The 23,715-nt window shown below is 48.7% G+C and overlaps 1 protein-coding gene across 1 annotated transcript in view; it reads left to right on the forward strand.

Moving 5' to 3' along the window:
* The first annotated feature begins 9,198 nt into the window (after positions 1 to 9,198).
* Positions 9,199 to 23,715, forward strand: part of PTH1R (parathyroid hormone 1 receptor) — an 84,964-nt gene continuing 70,447 nt past the window's right edge. The window contains exon 1 of the mRNA XM_068176382.1: positions 9,199 to 9,735. Within this exon, the coding sequence (XP_068032483.1) occupies positions 9,661 to 9,735 (75 nt within the window). The 5' untranslated portion in view covers positions 9,199 to 9,660. The remainder of the gene's footprint in view (positions 9,736 to 23,715) is intronic.

The raw sequence follows: 23,715 nt of genomic DNA on the forward strand, positions 1-23,715 counted from the left end.
CCTGAGTTGGGAATTTTATTATCATCCCAAATTTCCTTTATCACCCATTCCTGCCAAAGTAGCACTATTTAAAACTAAGCATTTTACTGGACAAGCTGGAAAACATTCCTGCAGTGAAAATTCCTGAAATCCTGGCAAAAAACAAATGTTCCAAAGGCTGGGGTGGATTTTTTTTCTTGCTTTCTCCTTTTTTTAAATTCCCATTCTGCTCCTTTATCCTTATGCTTGGCTGAGTTGTTGGAACGTGCAGGAGCCAACTTCCAGCTTTTCCTGAGGCAGCAAAAATTTTTATGGACTGAAACCATCCTGGATCCCAGAGTATTTTACAGATGGCCTTTCCACAGTTCATGGAATTGTGGAAGCACAGGGATCCCTCTAAATTCCTTCTGGAGTTTAAGGAAAATCCCAATTCCCAGCTGCCAGCTGTGGAAAAAAAAAAAAGGAATATAAAAAATATATAAAAAAGAAATATCAGGACAATTTAAAATTATTTTCAAATATTTCCATTCCTGTAAAAAGAAGGGAAAATCCATGATTTTCTATTAAAGCCTGTTTTCAGCCAAAAGAAAATTAAGGAATTGCAGCTTCTTTTTCATACAAGTCCTTAAAAGAGTGGGAAATGTAAAAATGGGTATGTAAGGGCAACAGGGAATGCTGAATAATTTAATTCCATTTTAATAGGATATAATAAAATAAATCTTTTCTCCCCCAACTCTTGCCTTGGAAAATTTGGAAAGCGACAGATCCTTGGAACTTCTTGAGGCTTCTAAATTTCTATAAATCCATGATAGGAGCTGGTTTGGAGCTTTCTTAATTAATCTGTGAAGTTTCTTTATTAAAAATAGAATTTTAAGTGATAAATGGGAGAATTCTGTTCAAATAAATCAGTTTGGAGGAGCTGGAAGTTGGATGGAGAGGACTTTTTAAACTGGAATCATGGATTTTATCCCTGATAAAATGAATTGTGAGATGCTCAGATTCAAACCTCTATTGAAGGAAAAATCACGGATTGAAGCCGTAGCCCTCCCTGGGCTGGAATTTACTGTGGGAGTGGAGTTTTCCTTGATTTTTCCCAGCTCATCCTTGGCTCTGTACATGGAAAATGAGATTCACCCCCGTGGACACACAGCCAGATATTCCCAGTGCGTTATTTGGGTGTCTGAACTTCCATGGATCTGGGAAAAGGAGAGCAGAATGGCATGAAGGATCCAGGGAATGGCTTCCCACTGCCAGAAGGCAGGGATAGATGGGATATCGGAAAGAAATTCCTGACTGGGAGGTTGGGGAGGGGCTGGGATGGAATTCCCAGAGCATCTGTGGCTGCCCCTGGATCCCTGGCAGTGCCCAAGGCCAGGTTGGGCAGACTTGGAGAAATTTGGGATAGTAGGAGGTGTCCCTGCTCATTCCAGAGGGGTTGGATGGGATGACCTCCATATTGTTCTGCCCCACCCCAAGAGGGAAATTTGGGATAATCAGGAGATCCTCCAGCAAAACCATCTCCATGAATCCCAGAATACCTGGAGAAACCATCCCAAGGATTTGTGGGAGAATTTAATGCTGAGATTCCCAGAGCCAGGTTCAGACTGATCCCACCAAAACACTGGGAGAGCAAACAGAGGGATAAGCCCTGATATTTTAATATTTCCAGGATATTCCACTTCTTGGAGCCCTGAATTCCCAGGAAAGCAGGCAGTGGAACCCAGAGGGACTGTGGATGCTCTATGGGCTTGGAAAATCAGGACCATTCCCTGCTTACAGTTCTGGAACTTCAGAGAGGAGTGAGCTTGGCCAGGGAGGAGTTTTCTACCTGGAAAATCCCTTTTTTCCTGATTTTTTTTTTATTTTACCCCAGAATTGCTGATCCATCTCAGATTAAAATTCCACCCTCTGGAATCTCCTGTCTCCAGCAGCACTGGTGATGGATAACGAGGAAACAACAGGCTGGTAACTCCTGGGAGTAGAATTCCTCATGACCATGAGAACAGTGGGAACATCCGATTGTTTTCCATGAAATTCCCCAGCCTCCAACAACTCCAAACTCAGGGACCTCCCAGGGCACAGACATTTCACTCCAGGTTTTAAAAGCCTGGAATGTTTTTTTCCTTATCTAATCCCAGCTGGAATCCACACAAACAAAATCCTGCGCAAGGAGCTCCTCAGCTCCAGCACCCACCCAGGAGGAGCCAACTCCTTCTTTTGCTTTGCACTCCTGGAATTTTCAGTGCTGTGTTCCAACTCTTTATTAGGAAAAGTCCCAAATCCCCATTTCCCTGTGGCATTTTCCATGATTTTCACAGATCCTTTTCCAGCTCAAAAAGCTTTCCCCAAAGTGCCAACCCAGGATGGATCCCAGCAACCTAAAAACACCCAGGGCTGGACATCCCTTCTCCATGGCTGATTTTTCCAGGACGGCGAAGAAGATTTGTTGGGATGAAGGTTGTGGATCCTCATGGAATGTTTGGGAATGGGATGAAAGGTGACATTCCATGCTCCAGCCCCAGCAGTGGCCCCACAAAGGGACCTTGTTGCCCCCGGTATCCTCGGCAGGTTTGGGGCCATCACATTTGAACACTTATCGGAGCTCCGGTGGACTGTGAACTCCCGGGAAAACTGCTCCGGAGGCGGCTCAGGACAGGCTTCACGTGCTCCCCACAGGCTCAGCCCAACGGATAAGTGCGGCTTTATGAGGGCCAGGCAGTAAATCCCGGTTTATGATCCCAGGGAACAGGTTCTGAGCTCAAACGGTAGAAAATAATCCCATCCCTCATCGTCCCCTTATTGGAGTCAGCAGTTGGGGTGGGAGTGATTCCAGCTGCTTTCATCCTGCTTTTTCCTCCTGGATCGGAGCATTCCCAGTCCCTGGGAGCTCATCCTTTGTCTGTCAAAAAACTGGGATTGCTCATCAAAAAAATTGGGATTGCTCAACAAAAAATTGGGATTGCTCGTCAAAAAATTGGGATTGCTCATCAAAAAATCGGGATTGCTCATCAAAAAACTCAGGATTTTTCACAAAGGAGCAACTGTACACAACCAAAGTTTGCAAGGTCCCAGCAGCTTCCAAGGCTGCATTAGGTGCTGTTGGAATGGGAAAAACTGGCCCATCTCACAGAATCCCCATTCCCAAATTTCCAGAGAAGTCTGGAGTCAGATTCTCAGCTCTCTCTGGGTTTCTCCAGCTGTTTGAGCTCCAGGATGATCCAGCAAAGCTGCAAAGGCTCTGTCCCACTTTTTTCCATGCCCCTGATTCCCTGGCAGGTGGGAAAGGGCTCCTTGGCTGGGATGGAAAATGCTCCCATTCCTTCATCCCAGGCTGGCACTTGGCTCCTGAGGAGTTTTCCCAAATTGTTTTGGTTCCCAACAGTTTCCGAGGAATTTTCCCGCTCGCCTCTGGAGTTTTTCTGTGGATTCTGGCCAGAGTTTGGGAAAAGGGAAAGAAGAATAATTTGAGTGAGGATAGGGGCATTGAGGCAGGGGAGGGGGAAAGGGAAAATAATTTTAAAAAGAGGGAATAAAAGACTTTTTCAATCTGGAGAAAAATGTGGAGATTCCACATGCTCTTTTTCTTATTAGGGTGTGGAGAAATCCCTGGAATGGAGAAACTGGGATGAGCAGCAGGGACAGCAACATCAGGGAATGGTAAAACCTCTCAGCTCACGGTGCTGCTTTGGGGCAGCAAATTCCCAAGAAATTGGAAAAATTATTCCAATTATTGCATAAATTCCAGCTGTTTCGGAAGATGAAGCTGGAAAATCAAAGAAGGAAGGAAGCAGGAAGGAAGGAATGATCCACTGGAAGAAAAACTGGAAGTGCCCAAGGCCAGGTTGGACAGGGCTGGGAGCAACCTGGGATAGTGGGAGGTGTCCCTGCCCATGGAATGGGATCATCCGTAAGGTCCCTTCCCACCTAAAGCATTCCATGATTCCGAAGGTGATCCATGACCTCAAACCCCCTCAACCCCACATTCCTCATGTCCCTCTTCTCCCAATGCAGACAACAAAAATACTGGAAAGCAAATATAACTCTGGGAAGAGTTTTAGGAGTTTGGATTCTCACACCAGTTCTCCAGGAGGATTCTGGAAATTCTCCCAGGCTGGATGAGAAACACGCAGGAATTTCCTTCATCCTGTCCCACTTTTGCAGGGAATTCCTGTTCCCAGAGTGTGGAATGCTGCTGGAGAAAGTCAGAGAGAGAACAAAAAAAGGGGAAGTTTTTCCCATATTTCAGATTATTTCCCAATGGTTGGAGCTGTGAGCCAAGGGAAGGAGAGCAGGGATGGAATTTTTCATCCTTGGAAGTTTGACACCAAGATGATGCAGTTCTAGTTTGCCATGGAATTCCAGAAAGTTTGGGATGGAAGGGAACTTAAGGATGATCCCAATCCACCCCTGCCATGAGCATCTTACACTATCCCAGGGTGCTCCAAGCCCCATCCAACCTTTCCTTGGATTCCTCCAGGGATCCAGGAGCAGCCACAGCTTCTCTGGGAATTCCATCCCAGTCCTTCTCCACCCTCCCAGCCCAGAATTCCTTCCCAATATCCCCTCTCTCCCTGCCTTTTGTCAGTTTAGTGACCAGGAGAGAGAGAGGACAGAAGATATTTTTATCCAGAATGGGAATTTCAACTCCCACAGGAGGAAAATGTTCCCCCAGCTGGAAATCAATTAAAAATCCAGGGAAAGGAGAATTTGATCCTTAAATTTTTATTTTAAATAAAAATTCCCTCCAATACGGAGCTGATTCCTAAAAGTGACCATTCTTGGCCCAAACTGCAGCAGTTTAAATAGATGATCCCCTTTTTTTTTTTATTTCCCAGGATGCTGATTTCCAACAGTGGAAGCATCCAAACATTTCGAAAGGTTCATTTCAAGCTGTTGGAGAAACATTCCAAGCCCTGCCATTCCCAAGGGGCTCCATAAAACAACAATGTTACAAACACTCCTTTTATCCCACATTCCTTCCCGCTTCCTTAAATCCCTGTTCATAGATGCAATCAGAAAGGGAAGAAAAACAAAAGTGTCCGAATTCCCTCTGAGAGGGAGGCAAGGCTGGGACAGGGAATGGAGTCCTCCAGAGGGAAGAATTCCAAGCAAAGACCTCCCACACTTGGCTGCATCATCCCAAAAAAACCCAGGATGCGCTGAAGAATCCCCCTTGCCCTCCAAAGGCTGCAGAAAGGGAAAAATTCCTCTTGGAAGCAGCTTCAGGATGATGGGAGATGCCAGAATCCTTGGAGCATCCCAAATTCCAGCAGTGGGGCTGGGGCTGCTCCTGGAATAAATCTGAGTTTCCAAGGAAAATCTTCCGAGCGCAGGGCCAGAACTTCTGCACCTCGTGATCCTTTGATGTGGGGAAAAGCTGGAGAGGCTCTCCAGGATCATGTGGATGTGGAGACGCTCACATGGCCCCTCTGGAGCTGGGATGGGATTCCCTGGGATTATAGAGAAGTTCTTCCCCCCTCCCCAGGCCTGTGCCTGCATTCCCACTCTTCCTAAAGCACAGGGAACAGGATGAGCTGGGTGGATCCTTCCTTGGGATCTGAGCTCATCCCCTGCAGTGGGATTCCCCAGAAATCCACGGGAATGATGCAGATCTGGGAATCAAACCTTAATTCCCATGGATCCAAGAAGAAGGGTGGGAATTGTCCACCCTCCCTCGCTCTGAGTGTTTGGGAAAAGGATTCCCTGGAAAAATCCATTTGGCTGGACTGTATTTGAAGCTCATTCCACCAAAGAATCACTTCAGGCCCTGCAATTCCCATTTTTCCAGGAGGAAATGGGGGAATTAATAATTTCCTGGCTGTTGGATCTGGCAGGGGGAGGACTTTGGATCTTAGGAGCCTGAGGAGTGAGTTTGGATTTTTGTGGATAAAAGGGATCCAGAATTTCTCAGTCTTGGAGTCTGGGGCAGATATCCCAAGAGAGCTTCTGGTGCCAGGCTTAAACTGGGAAAAATTTCCTTCTTGTGCAAGGGTTAAACTGGAAAAAGTCCCAGTTTTATCAAAGGGTTAAACTGGGGAAATTCCCAGTTTTATACCAGGGTTAAACTGGAAAAATTCCCAGTTTTATCAAGGGGTTAAACTGGGGAAATTCCCAGTTTTATGCCAGGGTTAAACTGGGAAAAATTCCCTTCTTGTGCAAGGATTGAACTGGGAATCATTTCCTTGTGCAGCTCCAGCAATACAGGGTTATCTCCCTTTAATCCCTTCAATTTGGGGGAGGAATAAAAAAATGTAGATATGGAAATAATAAAGGAAGTTTAAAGAAATAAATAAAATAAATTAAATAAGTAAATATTATTACATTAAATTGATAAATTAAATAAATAATGATAAATTTGAAATAATTTCTAAATAGGCACATTTGAAATAAATTAATTATAAATAAATAAATAAATAATAAAATGTCTCTAAATAATGAAATATCTCTAAATTACAAAATATGTGGAAAACCAAACAGGATCAGAGGCATCCCTGGATCAAGCTCTGGACACAGAGGGGACACTAAAAACCTGGATGTGGCCATTCCCAAACCATCTCAGATCCCGGTTTATTCCCATCCCCTCCTGGCACTGGAATCTCTGGACAGGGCCCCTATAAAATCCTAATTTTTAATATCTCTAAACCTAGAAATGAGATTCTCCCTGCTTCCCCCTCTCTCCAGGGAAACATCCACCATGGAGCCCCTGGAATGCTGCAGGGGAGTTTCCCCTCCTTTTCCCAAGGCCTGTGGATCCCTGTGTCCCTAAACCCACACAGATCCTGGGAATCCCTGGGAAGGATTTCCCCAGTCCCAGGCCTCCCTCAGTGGGAAAAGCAGCCAGATCCCAGAAAATCCCCAGAAGAGGTGGGAAGAGCTGCCCAGAAATTCCCAAATTCCCCTCAACCTTCCCTGCTCTCCCTAATGAATAACTTTGGAATCACTGCTGGAAAAGCAGATTGGGGATCCAGCTGGAATGGGAATGGGGTGGGAGGAGTGTGGAGGCACTGCTCTGAAATGCCTCAGCAGCATCCAGCCCAATCTTGCTCCCCTGGGATGGGATTCATGGGATGGGATGGGATGCAATGGGATGCAATGGGATGCAATGGGATGTACTGGGACAAGATCCATGGGATGGGATGCAGTGGGATCCATGGGATAGGACTGGATTCAGTGGGACAGGATCCATGGGATGGGATGGGATTGGATGCAGTGGGATGGGATCTATGGGATGGGATGCAATGGGATCTATGGGATGGGATCCATGGGATCTATGGGATCCATGGGATGGGATGCAGTGGGATCCATAGGATGGGATCCATGGGATCCATGGGATGGGATGCAGGGGGATCCATGGGATAGGATCCATGGGATGGGATGCAATGGGATCCATGGGATAGGACTGGATGCAGTGGGACAGGATCCATGGGATTGGGATGGGATTGGATGCCATGGGATGGGATCTATGGGATCTGTGCAATGGGATCTATGGGATGGGATCCATGGGATAGGATCCATGGGATGGGATGCAATGGGATCCATGGGATAGGACTGGATGCAGTGGGACGGGATCCATGGGATGGGATGGGATTGGATGCAGTGGGATGGGATGCACTGGGATGAATTCAGACCCCCCCCTTCATTCCCAACCCATCTGCCCTGGATCCGCTGCAATCCCCGGGGGGGGGGGGGGGGGGGGGTTGGTTCACCCCTGTGCGATTCCCCCGAGATCCTTTGGGATTCCAGGGTGAGGGGAAGGCGGAGAAGGAGGCGGAGGAAGAGGAGGAGGCAGAGATCGCACCAAGAGCGGCCCTTTTTTTATCCCTTCCCCTCTCTCCCTCTCACAGGAAGCCCAACTCTACCTTCGCTTGGAAAGAGCCTTTCATAAACCCAGCTCAAGGCTCCCATTCACGGCCATGGAGCTGGGGAAAAAAAAAAAAAAAAAAAAAAAAAACGGGAATTAAAAAAAAAATCCAACCCGAGCAAGCGGAGAGTTTGGGGTTTCTTTTTTTTTTTTTTTTTTTCGCTCTCTCTCTCGCTCTTCTTCTTTTTTTTTCTTTTTTCGGCGCTCCAAAAAATAACCCAGAAATGCTCGCAGCGAAAATTTGATGTTTTTACCGTCTGCTCCCCGAGAGAGGAGAGACTGGAATTTTTCGCTCCTCAGCTCCTAAATATACGCGAGAAAAGCAGGAAATAAAGGGGAAGAAAGGGGAAAAACGACAAAAAAATCCCTCAGAGTTTGATTTTTAAAGTTGAGTGAGTCAGCCCCGAGCCCGGCGCCTCTCAGTGTTTGCCCGCGTGGTGCATCCCTGGCAGGGCTTGTAACCCTTTCCCAGCCTCGCTTCTCTTCCCAGCATAGAAAAACGAGCAGGGAATGCTGGATCCCGCCGCAATTCCCAAATAATCCCCCCCCCCCACACAGCTCACTCTGGGGGAAGAGAGAGTAGGTTGGAATTTTTTAATATTTTTTTCGCAGCGGAGTTTTATGAATGAAAGCTCCCGGCTGAGCTGGGAGTGATATCCCAACCCTTTTCCCGGTTTTCAGGGATCCTGGGATCTCCCGGAAAACTCTGTGCCCATGTCGGTGAAAAAAAAAAAAAAAATTCCCAAAATCAAAATAACCCCAAATCCCGACGATTTCATGGAATTTCGGGGTGAGGACAAAGCGCTTTTGCTCTGGGGGGATACATTAAAATAAAATAAAATAAAATAAAATAAAATAAAATAAAATAAAAAAAACCACTCCTAAAATAAAGGACGGGAAAGGGGTGGAAAGAGGGGACGGGAATTTTCAGCCCCACGTTTGCAATCGTCTTCTCCAAACTGCAGCTCCTTGGAGACAGACAGAGAGGGAGAGGGAAGGCAAAAATTCCCAATTTTTCCCTAAAACCAGAGAGTTCCCTGCCTGGCAGAACCAACTTTTTGGGACAGCCGAGCAAAACCTCCCCAGTGCCGCCGCTGCCCCAAAGGCAACTGCCGAGGGAAAACATTCCCAACTTTTGGGGCTTTTTGGAAATTTGGGATTTGTTTGCATGCGGCAGAGAGGAGGAGAGGCAAAAAAAAAAAAAAATCCACCCAAAAATAAAAAGGACGAAGAGCGGGGGGGAGTTTGGGGTTTTTTGTCCCCTCGGCGAGCGAAAAGATAAAATTACTGCGGCTAAAAATAAAGCGGTGGTTAAAGGTTCCCCCTCCCTCTGCCATCTCCACCCCTTCCAGCCCTCTCCCTGCTCCCTCCCTCCTTCCCTCCCTCCTTCCCTCCCTCTCCCGCTGCCTCTCCGTGTTTGCGTTTGACAAAGAAATGATTTGAACTTCCCGGAGCCGCAGAAAATCGGGATCCCGAGGCGCACCCGGGCCCATATGGATGTGATTTCCCAGCTCTCTCCCAGATGATCCAGCGGCACCGGGAGCCGCGGCGCTGAGCGGCTCCGCTGCCTCTGCTCATGGGCTCCGCGGCGGAATTTTGGGAGCTGCCCGCCACTCCAGCCATGAGAAAACGAGGAAAAGCCCCGGGATCTCTCGTCATGTGCCCTCTCTGGCTGAAAGCTGGGGAGCCAAAGGAACAAAATCCCGCGGATCTGGGGGCACGCGAGGGAGGACAAGGAGAAATCCGCGCCGCTGGAATTCCGAGCTCGCCTCCTCCCGCTTCCCTGCGCGAGGCTGGATGCTGGAAGCAGCCCCTTGGATATGGGATCATATCTGGTGTATCCCAGCCTGGGTTTGATCCTCTGCTGCTCCGTGCTCAGCTCCGTCTACGCGCTGGTGAGTCCCGCTTTCTTTTCTTTTTTTTTCTTTTTTTCCCCCGTGGTTTTTTCCCGGAGGATCCGTGCGGATCCTGCCGCCAGGAGGGATAAATGAGGGGATGAAGGATTAAAAAGCTGTTTGGGGTTGTTGGGATCCGCTGGCGGGCTGCAGGCGCTGCAGTGAAAATGTCTGTGCTTCCCAGGAGTTGGGATCGCTTGGAAAGCTCTGGACAGGACGTGTGAGGTTTGACAGGGATCTGGGACAGCGTTTGGGGCAGAATTTCGGGATCTGCCTATGGAGAAAGGACAACTTTGCTTCCTTTTTCATTTTTTTTCCCCTTTTGATTTTTTTATTTCTCTTTAATTTTTTTTCTTCTTTTTTTTTCTCCTATTCATTTTCCTTTCATTTTTTCTTTTCCATTTCTTCCTTTTCCTTTCCCTTCACCTTTTCTCTTCCCTTTCCCTTCCTCTTTCCCTTCCCCTTTCCCCTCTCCTCCACCTTTCCCTTTTGCTTCCCTCCCTCTTTTCCTTCTTCCTTTCCCTTTCCCTTCCCCTTCTCCTTCTTCTTCTCCCTTCCCTTCCCTTCCTCTCCACCTCCTCCAAGACAATTTCATTCCCAATTCTCCTTTCCCTGCAAATCTCCTCAATCCCAATGAAACGGAGCCTCCCCTTTGGAATTAAATCCCAGGAAAACAGGGAAGTTGTAGGAACCTTTTGCTGCTTGGCACTTTCCACCCCTTCCTGCACACCAGGCTTCCCAAGGCTGGAAAACCGGGATAAATCCATCCAAAATGGGAAATGGTGTGAGACCTGCAGCTCCAAAACCTCCGGAAGCAGGGAAGGGACATTTCCTTGGGAATCAGCTGCTGGATGTGGAGTCAGTGCTGGAATTCCCTGTGACAGGAGCTCTCCTGGCTTTCCCCATCCCTGGGATTCTCACTCCTGCTCCCATTTCCCAGCGTTTTCCAGGAAGGAGCAGGACACCCATGAAGAGTGGGATCTGCTCTCCAGGAGGGATGGAAATGGGATTGGGATTGGGATTGGGATCGGGATCGGGATCGGGATCGGGATCGGGATTGGGATCGGGATCGGATCATTCTGGCTCCAGTCAGGTCCTTCCTGACCTCCAGCATCCATCAGCCCGGGCCTTATCCCTGGACTTGGTAGTTTGGAATCCTTGTGCAGAGCTGGGGGTGTTTTCCAGCTTTTCCAGCGGAAGATTTCTCCTCACTAAATGAGAAGGATCAGCCCCCTGGAAAACAATCCCTGTCTGAGCCTATCCCTGTTCAATGTGTGGAGAAACCTCCCAAAACCCAAAAAAGCCTGGGGAAATCAGGAGAACCACTTGGAGATTTGTTGGGATTTCAGGGATGGATGAGGCTTTTCCCAAATTCCAGGCTGGATCAGCATCTCCTGACTCTGGGGCTGTGTCCAGGTCCTGCAGCACCTGCTGCCCCCTTCTCCAGAATTCCTGCAATTCCTGCTGCTTTGGGACTGGGAAAATCAGGATTGGGAACCAGCCAGGCTGGAGCTGGGGAGATTTCAGGATGCAAAAAACCTGGGCAAGGCTGCATCTCCCATTCCCATTATTCCCATTATTCCCATTATTCCCATTATTCTCATTATTCCCATTCCCGTTATTCCCATTCCTGTTCCCTTCCCATTCATGTTCCCATTCCCATTCCCATTCCCATTATTCCCATTCGCAGCTCACTCCTCTCTCCCAGTATCTGCTGCCTGGAATTCACAGTGGAATTTCTTTGGGATCCCCCATCCCAAGAGATCCTTTCCATCCCAAGGGATGAGCTGGGAGGGGGCCCCATGTCCCCAGTGCTGGCTCAGAGTGAGCTGGACCTGGCAGAAATTGGGAATGATCACTTCCAGAATTCCAGAGAGCTGAGAAATCCATGGGATTTGCTGGGAAAGCACAGGAGTTTCCCTAAAACCCCTCCTGGACCTGGATTTGCCGATCCCATGGATCCTTCCTAACTCGGATTTTTACTGGTTTCAGGTCTTGCTGCTCCAAATCGTGCTTGGTTTAGTTAGGCCAGGCTTAAATTCCCATTTTAGACACTTCCCTTGCTTTTCCAACTGCTCTTGACAGCAGAAGGAATTCCCAGAGGGTTCCAAAATCCATCCTGACAGTCTGGGAGCTGCAGAGATCCCGAGTGTCCCCCCTTAGGCAGGATAATGTCACCCTTTGTCACCCCCGTCCAAGAATTGCCTCGAGCCTGGATTTTCCTGGGGCTGTTGCTTCTTTTTCCAGCTAATTGGATTTTTAAAGGGACTTTGGAAAGAGGGAATGGGATCGAGGGTGGTCAGCAGGAGAAATTTTATGGATTTATTCTAAAAACTGTTGTTAACAATATTTATTATGAAATGTGTTGTTAATATTTCTTATAAATGTTGTTATTATTATTTATTATAAAATTCGTTGTTGTTATTTATACAAGGGTCACAAATATATTTGATATTTCGCTCTGAGGGAGGTGCTGCCGTAAATTTTCCCTTTCCTAGGAGGAACAAGGAAAAATCCATGGATGGATGGGGATGCAGGGATTTAAATTAGTCTCTGGGCTGAGCTTAAAGCGCTCCCGAGCTTACCCCCAGGCACAGCAGAGCCCGGCTCAGCTGTGGGCTTGGATCAGGAGATTCCCACAGCCAGAGGCGGCTCCAGGGCACAATTCCCAGCTGAATGTTGGGAATGAGGGCCCAGATTCCCGGGATCTCTGCAGCTCTGTGATGCTGGGATGGGGCAGAGCCCGGAGTGTCCCAAAGCCGGTGCTGACATTCCCGGAATTCCCCTTGGAGCTGGCAAGGATCGTGCCCAAGTAGTATTTAAAGGGAATTGCGCTGGAGCAGGGCTGGGAAATAATATCTGGGATATCCCAGGACTGGGAGCTGGATCCCTGGGATATCCCAGGATTGGGAGCTGGATCCCTGGGATATCCCAGGATTGGGATCTGGTCCCTGGGATATCGCAGGATCTGGATCCCAATCCCTGGGATATCCCAGGATTGGGATCTGGATCTGGATCCCTCCTCTGCAGCATCCTTGGCTGTCTCTGTATTCCAAGCAGGGAGGGAAATCCAGCACTGGGAAAAATCTCAGGGAAGGAGAGAAAAGTCTGGGAAATCAGGGCCCTCTTCCCTGAGGCTCAAATCCCTGCAGGATCAGTTTCCCAATCCTGGGGTTTTAGGGACAGATTTGGGCAAGGCTCAGCTTTGCTCCAGCTCTCCTGACAATCCAGAGAAATCTTCCCAAGATTTCCCTGGAATAGCCCAATAACACCTGCCTGGGCAACGGGTGGAATTCCACCTGGATGGAGTGCCTGAAATCCGGCACGGTGAGGGTGGGAATCTGTGATAATTCTCCTCTTTAGTCCCAGGATTAAGGAATTAAGACCAGCCTAAGGCGGAGAGCTCTGCAAAGATGGGCTTGAGGGGAATTTGTGGCAAAAGGAGCTTTGAAAGTCGAGTCTGACACCAGCGGAGCTCAGGAGAAGGGAAAATGTGGGAATGATTTTTATTTGGGAGGTGCTGGCAGAGGGAAAATCTCCCCCTGTCCTAAAAGGTTGGATTTTAGGATCTGAATGATTTTTCCAACCTAATCCTGGGATTCACAGAGACAAAATCTCCAAGGTTTTGCTCTTCCAACCCCTTTTATTTTCCCTTTTTTCCCTCCTTTTGCTCAGCCTGGGAGATCTCAGCCCTGCTGGCACCGGAGGAGATATTCTGATTAATCAATCCATGAATTAATTATTAATAAGAATAAGACAGCAGCTTCCTGCAGGACTTGGGACCAGAATATCCCAGTTTTGGGAAGCAGCTGCCAGGCTGCAGCGGGCTGAGCTCCGGGAAGCAGATCCATGTGGGAACAGGGTGGCAACAGGGACCATTCCCACTTTTCCTTGGCTGCCCCAGCCTGCTCAGGGTGTTCGGGTGATTCTGAACTTCCCTCTGCTTTTGGGACAATCCCAAAAATTGCAATGCCGATCTCTGGAGGATTGGAAATCTTTTCTGGCATGCCTGGAGAGAATTCCCCATTCCACATCCACCCTTGCATCCCTGGAACTGTCCTGGAAAAGGCTGGATGGGGCTCGGAGCGGCTTGGGATGGGGGAAGGTGGAGGGGTTGGAATGGGATCATCCTTAGGGCCCTTTCCAAGGCAAAGCACTCCGGAATTCCATGCTGTTGAGGAAGGTTGGGATTAAGGAGGTGCTGGATGGGGTTTTCCTCCTGGGCTCGTTCCTTGTTGGGCGGATCAATCCCACAGATCTCCAGAAATTGGGAAAAGGGAAATGGTTTGAAGTTGGATGGAAGGAAGGAATGATAATGCTCATCATTGGAATATGACCCAAAATATATTTTTTTATTATTTAATTTTAAAAAATGAAATTTTAAAATTTTAAAATAATGAAAATAGTAATAAAAAATTCAACATAAAAATAACAATAAAAGAAGAAGCAAAATAAGAAATATAAGAAAAATAATAAAAAATAAGAAAATAGGAAAAGAAGAAAATAAAATTAAAAATAATAAGAATAATAAAATAATAAAATAATAAAAATAATAAAAATAAAATTATAAATAATCCTGTAAAATAAAAATCCCACAAATCCCAATTCAACAAACCAAGACAGGCCCCAAACAATGGGAAATGTCCTTTCCTTGGCACATTCCCGGGAAGGAGCCCATCCCTGCTCCCAGATTTCCGAGGGATTCCCCCGCTGTTAGTCGGGATCAGCCAAAATCCCAGTATCCCTGAACCTCTGATATCCCTGGATATGAGCCTCTCCCGCAGCAAAGGCAAAACCAAAAAACCCTTGTGGGGAGCACAGCCCGGCCTGGCAGATCGGCCCTCGCCAGCCAAGGAAATCCCGGCGAATCCGCGCTGGATTTGTGGGAGCTGCTGGCCCTGGGAAGAGGAAAAGCAGGAGCAGAGCTGAGCCCACGGCGGGGTCGGGGCTGCGGGAGATGAAAGCCGAGGGTGGCCCTGGGTCCCGGCAGTTGTTGTTTGGTTTGTGTTCTCCCAGAAATAGCCCGGAGCGGTTTTTTGGGATCAGCAGGATTATCCTGGCTGGAGCGTGGCTGTGCCTGCAGGGATCCCCTGGGCAGGGACAGCTGGAGCCACTGGGGCCACTCCCTGTCCCTTTGGAAGGTGATGCTGGGAGGGACATCCCAGAGCTCTTCCTGCGACTGTCCCGCTGGAGGACTCCCATCCTTCGGAGAACTCCCTCCATCCAATCCAGCTGGAATCAGGCCCCGTTTGCAGAGGGATTTGGGACACAAAGGTCACTTTGGTCACCCTGAAATCCCGGCTTTTATGGCTGTGGGGTGAGGGGGAAAACTGTCCTGGGAGGAAACCCCATCCCATCCCATCCCATCCCATCCTATCCCATGGATCCCACCCACCCCATCCCATCCCATGGATCCCATCCCATTGATCCCATCCCATCCCTTCCCCTACCTGACTCTCTCCAAGTGCAAACCATCCCCCAAATCCCAGGCTTTAGAGCCTTTCCATCGTAATGATCCCAAGGGTTCAAACTTCTCCCAGGGAACCTCATCCAAAGGAATCTTGGCCTTTGGAAAACGATCCCAGGATCCGTGTCTGGGGCAGGGAAGGGGTCAGGAACTGCTGACTCAGCAGCTCGGGCTCCTTATCTGGTTTTCCACACAGTTGCCCCGGTGCTGATCCGGGCTCCCGATGTTATCTCGGCTCCAGCCTCCCTCCCCCCTTCTCCGAGAATTCCCAGGGGTTTCTCCAGCTCCAGCTGGATCTGGAGGGGCAGGATTGGATGTTTGAGTGTCCTTAGGAAACCTTCTCTTCCCTTCCCTAAATTTTGGCTTGGGGACTAAAATGAAATTTGGGGTTTTGGGGTTTTATTAATTTTTTTCCGTGTTTTAACAAAGACCCAAAATTCAGCTCAAGCTTTTCATGGATTTAGGGATGAGCACTTTGTGGGGAATTCCCACCTAGAAGAGGATAAATGATCAATGAACTGCCATTTGTGGGATTTTGGGAATCTCTGCCACTTTTAGGTGATTTTCCTGCTGTTCCAGAGGGGAAGGATAAGGTGGCATTTAAATGTCCTTTCCAACCCCCATTATTCCACAATTCCATGATTTAATCACTTTATTGCCAGGATTTATCCACCTGGCTGGGAGCATTGCAGCATTCCAGGAGATCCCTGGGCCCATCCCTGCAGGAAACCTGGGAATGGGGCTGGGAGCAGACCTGGAGCAGGATATTCCTCAGCTCTGCCTGGAAAGGCCGGGATTCCTGGATCTGGGAACTCCCTTTGAGTCTGAATTTGTCCCATTCCTTTCATCATTCCCGTGCTCCATCTCCCATCGGGATCAGACCCTGTTCCACCATTTCCATCCCTGGCTTTGGCCCTTTTGTCACAATTCTGGGGACAAAAAATCAACGTTTTTGCTCTGGAAGGGCCACAGAGCTGAATCCAGCCTGATCCATGTGGGCACATAGAATTTCCCCAAAGGAAAAGCTGGTCATGGCTCATCCTCAGCTTCATCCCCCACCCAGCCCCATTACTTCCTTTTCCATAACCCCAAAACCTGGGAATGCTCTGGAACACAGTTAGTTTAGGGATACAGCGGGATCTGGGACTCCAGGGAATGCTCAGCTGTAGGAAATCATAGAGTCATTAATTAATTAATTAATTGATCTTCTGAACTAAAGCACCTTAAAAGAGTTTGCGGACTAATTTGTTTTCACAGAATCCCAGAATTCCAGGATGGAGTAGCTTAAAGTTCATCCCACTATTCAGGGGTCTTTTATTTTTCAAAGACACAAATCAAATTCCAAAATTCCCTGAAAACTCTGGACTGATTTCCATGGTCTTTAACTGCCTGAAGCCCTGGCTTGCCTCAACATCACCTTGACTTCCTCCTGTTTTCCTGCACCCCAATCCATGTTTCCTCTTGAATAGGGAGGAAGCCGAGTGGCTTAGGGACTTTGAGCAAGGACACGAGCTCCTTGTCCCAGGTTTATTCCGAGACTCGGATCAATATCCATTACAAGCGGCTTTTATTTTGTGGGTTGCAACTCGACCCCGCTCAATAAAAATACAGGAAAATGATCCCTAAAATAAAAGTGGGAGGGAGCTGATAGAGGTGGGACTTCTGGGGTGTTTATATATGGATCTATAATGGCTTTAAGAAATGTGAGGGATAGGTGGGATACTGGGAAGGAATTCCTGGCTGGGAGGGTGGGCAGGGGCTGGGATGGAATTCCCAGAGCAACTGTGGCTGCCCCTGGATCCCTGGAAGTGTCCCAGGCTGGGATGGATGTGGCTGGGAGCAGCCTCAGACAGTGGAAGTTGTCCCTGCCATGGCAGGGCTGGAATGGGATGATCCCATAAAATTATTCCAATTTTAGGGTCCCTTCCAGCCCAAACCATTCCAGGGTAACAGAGGCATGGCTGATTTTCCTGCATGCTGATTTCCCGGGTCTGTTTATCCAGGATAGCCCCTGAACTGGGATAAGGCAGGATAGGGCCAGGACTGGGTTTGCCTCAGGGTGTTTTTTTCCTTGGCTGTACAAACCCATGGAATTTGGTACAAAACTGGGATGTGTCTGTGTATCCAAGAGAGTGCAAAGGGTGTCGCTGCAGGGCTGGGGATGGGACAGAAAGGGAATCTCCAGCTGGAGAGGTCTGGGTTGGATGGGAAGGAAAGGAATTCTGCAAATGGAGAGATCCCAGCTGGATGGGAAGGGAGAGAATTTTCCCAATGGAAAGAGGGTGGTGGGAAGGGAGAGGATTCTCCCAGTGGAAAGAGGGTGATGGGAAGGGAGAGGATTCTCCAAATGGAGAGATCCCAGTTGGTTGGGAAAGGAGAGGTTTCTCCAAAAGGAGAGAGGGTGGTGGGGAGAGGATTCTCCAAATGGAGAAGTCCAAGCTGGATGGGAATTGAGAGGATTCTCCCAAAGGAGAGATCCCAGTTGGGTGGGAATTGAGAGGATTCTCCCAATGGAGAGACCCCAGCTGGATGGGAAAGGCGAGGATTCTCCCAGGGGAGAGAGGGTGGTGGGGAGAGGATTCTCCCAATGGAGAAGTCCAAGCTGGATGGGAATTGAGAGGATTCTCCCAAAGGAGAGATCCCAGTTGGGTGGGAAGGGAGACAATTCTCCCAATGGAGAGATCCCAGTTTTCCAGCTGCATCTCCAAGCCCTGGTGATCTCTGGCAGCTCCTGTGGTTCCTCCCTGCCCTGAGCTATGAAACTTCCCTGAAATGATTCCAAGCAGAGCCATGTGGGGGCTCAGCAAAGCGGGAATGTCCCTCCTGACCCTGGGAAGGAGGATGGACACACGGGAATCATGGATTTTCCAAACCACAGGACAGGGCTGGACCCCGTTGTGGATTTGGAGCTGTTTTTAAGGGCTGCCAAATCATCTTGGAAATTTGGGCAATTTGAGTTTCAGTATTTAAAGCAGATTGGTCAGGAAATTATTTTTTTCTTCTCTGCTCCCCTAATTTTTTCCTGATTTTGCCTCAGTGTCATCAGCAAAGTCTCTGTGATCAATAAATTGAATTTTAATCGCCTTTCCATGGATTTTGGAGGTTTGGATGCAGGAAATCAGCACCCTGTGCTGTGTATTCCCAATTTTCTGTGCCACCAGCCAGAGGTGCCTCAGGCTGCTGGAAAAGGGGAGGGGCCGGAGCTCAGGTGCTGGAAAAGCAGCAGAGTTCCCGTGTTTGGGATCCTGGGGAGGAGCTGGGGCTGTGCCAGGGAATGGGATCACAGGGAGAATCTCCATGTGGGATAATGCAGGCTCCTCCAGCTCCCCTGACTCAGCACCCCCAGGGTGATAAGGGCTCTGATAAGGGCTCTGATAAAGACAACAAAGCCCCAGGGTGACCCGTCTGTCACCCCCTGGATGGCTGAGGAGAGGCCACAGCAGGGACATTCCTTCTGCTTCCCAGTTTTCCTATCCCTGCTCCCACGGAGGTGAATCCCCCATTCTCCCACCCATCCTGTCACTCCAGGAATTGGGAATTCCCACCTAGAAGAGGACAAATGATCAATGAACTGCCATTTGTGGGATTTTGGGAATCTCTGCCACTTTTAGGTGATTTTCCTGCTCATTCCAGAGGGGAAGGATAAGGTGGCATTTAAATGTCCTTTCCAACCCCCATTATTCCACAATTCCATGATTTAATCACTTTATTGCCAGGATTTATCCACCTGGCTGGGAGCATTGCAGCATTCCAGGAGATCCCTGGGCCCATCCCTGCAGGAAACCTGGGAATGGGGCTGGGAGCAGACCTGGAGCAGGATATTCCTCAGCTCTGCCTGGAAAGGCCGGGATTCTTGGATCTGGGAACTCCCTTTGAGTCTGGATTTGTCCTTTCCTTTCTCCTTTCCTTTCTCCTTTCTCCTTTCTTTTATCTTTCTCCTTTCCTTTCCTTTCCTTTCCTTTCCTTTCCTTTCCTTTCCTTTCCTTTCCTTTCCTTTCCTTTCCTTTCCTTTCCTTTCCTTTCCTTTCCTTTCCTTTCCTTTCCTTTCCTTTCCTTTCCTTTCCTTTCCTTTCCTTTCCTTTCCTTTCCTTTCCTTTCCTTTCCTTTCCTTTCCTTTCCTTTTCCTTTCCTTTCCTCCCCTCCCCTCCCCTCCCCTCCCCTCCCCTCCCCTCCCCTCCCCTCCCCTCCCCTCCCCTTTTTCCCCTCTCACTTTATTTTAACCCTTTTAACCCTCTTTAACCCTTTCCCTGCCCTTTCCCGGCCGGATTCCTGCTGGAATGCCGCAGCTCCCACTCCAGGAGCAGAGTGTGGTGTTCTGGCTCCAGCAGTGCCTCAAACCACAGGTATCCAACCCCATCCCGATCCCTGGAATGCTGCTTAATGTCCCGATTCACAACCCCACGGCAGAGCCGGGACACCCCCCTCCCCTCTCCCTCTGCTCCCTGCAGACCCCCCCTCTCTCCCTTTTCTTAGGAAGAGCCGCTCTGTTCCCAAAAAAACCCAGGCGGGAGCTGCCAGCGGTGCCCGGGAGCAGAGCATGGAATGGGATGGGATGTTCAGGACAACAAGGGCGGCTCTGTGTGGGGCACAGGAGCCCGCAGGGAATGCTCCACGTGCTCCTGCTCCAGCGGCACTTCCAGGACATCCCTCACATCCCAGCTCCAGGACATCCCTCATATCCCAGCTCTGGGATATCCCTCACATCCCAGTTTCAGGACATCCCTCACATCCCAGCTCCAGGACATTCCTCATATTCCCAAATCCAGCAGCACATCCAGGACATCCCTCATTCCCCAAATCCACCTGACCAGCTCTGGGATCCCCATATTCCCCAAACCCAGCTAACCAGCTCCCACATTCCCTCATCTCCTCACTCCAGCCAGTCAATTCCACGATTCCCTCATCTCCTCCTCCATCCAGGCAGCTCCAGAATTCCCTCCTCTCCTCCTTTTTCTGGGAAAGAAGTGGAGATGCTGCTCCTGGAGCTGAGGGTAACCCCAGGATAAGGCAAGAGAGGAGAAAAGCTTGATTGGCTTTTCCACAGGAGATTATGGGATGGAGAAGGAAAATCCCTGGAGAGAGAAAACCTGGCTGTGACACATTGGAAGAAGCCAAATCCAGTATCCAAATCAATCCAACCCTGGAGCACATTGCAAAGGGATATCCATGCATGTTCCTGTGGGAATATTAACATTCCTGGGATCCAGGGGGTAGTGGACAATCCTATGGATCCTCACTGTGGGTGCTCCCCCGGGAGGAAAGGAAAGGGAAAGGAAAAGGAAATAGGAAAAAGGAAAAAGGAAAAAGAAAAAGGAAAAGGAAAAAAGAAAAAGGAAAAGGGAAAAAGGAAAAAGGAAAAAGGAAAAAGGAAAAAAAAAAGGAAAAAGGAAAAAAAAAGGAAAAAGGAAAGTTTTCCATGGATTTCCCAGCTCTGCTCCATGATTCTGGGAGGACTCACCGGTTTTTAACCTGCCTGTTGAGCTTTTGCCTTGATTTCTTTTCCTTTTTGTACCCTTATCCTGGCACTCTGGAATTCATCTCCAGCTTCTTCCTGTGGCCAGGACAGGTAAATTTTAATTGGGAATTTTGTATCTCTCCACAAATAACTCTGAAAGTTGAGGATGGAGGAAAACCACTCCTAAAACACGGCAGAGGAAGGAATGAGAACGCACAATCCTGGTATTCCCATGTCCTTAAAGGGGAAAAGGAGTAAAAAAAAAAATCCTATTATCTCCTCCCTGTGTGTCCTTCAGCAATTCCCCCTCTGGAAGCAGTTCACAAAAGAGATATCCAAAGATCTGGGGGGGAATTCCCGGAATTAAAAGCTCTTTTGGTGTTGTTTTAATTTTTTTTTCCACCTTATCCAGTTGGTCACTGTGGGGTAGAGGGAAGTGCCAGGGCAAATTAGAAGGATCCCAAAAATCCACATTTTAATTCCTGTGGGGGTTTGTGTGTACAGGAATAGGGATTCTCCTGGAATGAGTCGGATTTGCTTGGTGTTTTGGGCACGGTTTGGGTTTTTGTTGCATTTGTGGTGTTCACAGTGGGAAGATTTGGATGTCAGAGTTTTTGTGGTCGGATTTGGGCAATGCACCTTTGGAAAGAGCAAGAGAGGCAGCTTGGGCGTGAATTAAATTTCAAAAGATTCCAAAAATGGGTCCTGAAGGGAATAAAGGGACAGTCCCAGTCAGAACTCCAAGGCTGAAAAGAATCAGGAAATCCTGGAATGGTTTGGGTTGGAAGGACCTTGAAGCTCATCCCATTCCCAAGGGCAGGGACACCTCCCACCATCCCAGGCTGTTCTAAGCCCCAATGTCCAACCTGGCCTTGGACACTTCCAGGGATCCAGGGGCAGCCACAGCTGCTCTGGGAATCCCATCCCAGCCCCTCCCCGCATTCCCAGCCAGGAATTCCTTGTCTGGATATGACAAACTGGGAGAATCTTCCCAGAAAAGCCCCAGCAGCTCCCCAGGCTTTGGTTCACCTTTTGTCTTACAGATATTACCGTGGAACTCTGGAATTTCAGAGCTTCTCCTTCCTGGTTTGGGAATGTGGCCCAGCGAGACATTTTAAAGGGTAGAATTGCCAAAGAATCATGGAATGGTTTGGGTTGGAAAAGATCCTAAAACCCATCCAGTGCCACCCCTGCCATGGCAGGGACACCTCCCACTGTCCCAGGCTGCTCCAGCCTGGCCTTGGACACTTCCAGGGATCCAGGGGCAGCCACAGCTTCTTTGGGAATTCCATCCCAGCCCCTCCCCACCCTCCCAGACAGGAATCCCTTCCCAAATCCCATCTCTCCTTGTTGTGTCTCAGAGCTTTTTGTCTCAGTGCTCAGGGATTGCAGAGACCATCCTGGCCTAAGTGAGCCCAGATATTCCAAGGAGCTGTGTGAGTGTCTCCCAGCAGGACAATTGGGATAATTAGGGCAATTAGGACAATTAGGATAATTAGGAAGCTGCTTCCTCCTCCAGGTGCTTCTGGTTCCTCTTGGCTGGAATTTTTTCCAGGCAGAGGCTCCCTCATGCCTTGCTCCCAGTTCATCCTCCGGGAAGGAGATTCCCTGGGATGTCCAGGTGTCTCCTGGGCTCTGTGGTGGGAATTTGTCCACGGAGCTCCTGGGGAGGGATCCAGTTCTTTCCATGGAGGCACTGAAGGCTCCATTCATTCCTTGGCCTTCCCGGAGTCATCCAGAGGCACCCAGGGTGTCCAAGAAACCCTCCCAGGGAAGGCAGAGCTGGCTGGGGACCAGCAGGAAGCCATGGAGCATCAAGTAGCACTCGACACCTCGCTCCCACCAGCCTCTGGAAAAGCAGGAGTCGGGATTTTCCTGCCTGTGGTTGGGGAGCAGGGCAGCCCCTGGAAAGGGAGCAGCACCCTCACAAGCAGGGTCTGTCTCTCTCTGTTGACTGAGCTGGGCCTACCCCAGGACAGCTCCGGATTTGATGGAATTTTGCTCCAAGATTTCTGGACGGTTCCAATTCCTGCTCCAAATGTGCAGTAATTCTGTTTTTATCTCAATAAAAATCCCTCTGAGGCTGCAGCAAGGGTGGGAATTTTATCCTTTCTGTCTCTCCCAAATATTGGACTCCAGATTTAATGGGGTCTTTTCCAACCTTGATGATTCCATGCGATCAAATGTCCAAAATGCTTTTGGTGGAGGAAAAAAACATCTGGGATCCAGGGATTTATGTGTAAATGAAATTCAAAGAGCAGAAGGAAAACACCCAGTTGAGCAGGAAAATCATGGCACATCCCTGTCATTTCCTTGCATTTTCATGGAATGCTGGAGAGTGGTTGGTCCAAATCCAGCGTGAAGTTCAGGAATATTCTCAGAAACATCTGGAAACACAAATAAAATCTGCTGCCTCTCTGGGTTTGAGCTCGGCTCCATTGGCCACAGAGAGATTGGAGAAAGATGGATAAAAATTCCCAAATCCATCATTAATAGACACAGGTTATGAGACAAGGTCCACATCTCCTAAAAAAAAACCTATGGATAAAGGCCTATAGCCTCCAGTTAATCCCCAATATTCCCTTCAGACCACCAGGATCTGAAACCTCCAACCTTCAGCTCCAAGTCCCAGTGATTACTCTGATTCTGGAGGGAGATTTGGGATCAGTTGTGGATCATGGCATGGGAACAGCAGGAGGTGACCCATAGGAGAACAGGGATGAGAATATTTAATCTCACTTGATCCAGCTTTTATAAATCATGGAGGTTTTTCCTATGGCACTCCAGAGTTCTCATCCCATAGAATTTTGTGTGTTCCTGCTTTTCTTTGAGATGCATGGAAACACCCTGGGCTGGATGTTCAACCTTTGGATGGCTCCACCCCTGTTCATCATTTCCTTCCTTCCTTCCTTCCTTCCTTCCTTCCTTCCTTCCTTCCTTCCTTCCTTCCTTCCTTCCTTCCTTCCTTCCTTCCTTCCTTCCTTCCTTCCTTCCTTCCTTCCTTCCTTCCTTCCTTCCTTCCTTCCTTCCTTCCTTCCTTCCTTCCTTCCTTCCTTCC

Source organism: Anomalospiza imberbis, chromosome 1 (genome assembly GCF_031753505.1).
Source record: "Anomalospiza imberbis isolate Cuckoo-Finch-1a 21T00152 chromosome 1, ASM3175350v1, whole genome shotgun sequence".
Classification (NCBI taxonomy): Eukaryota; Metazoa; Chordata; class Aves; order Passeriformes; family Viduidae; genus Anomalospiza; species Anomalospiza imberbis.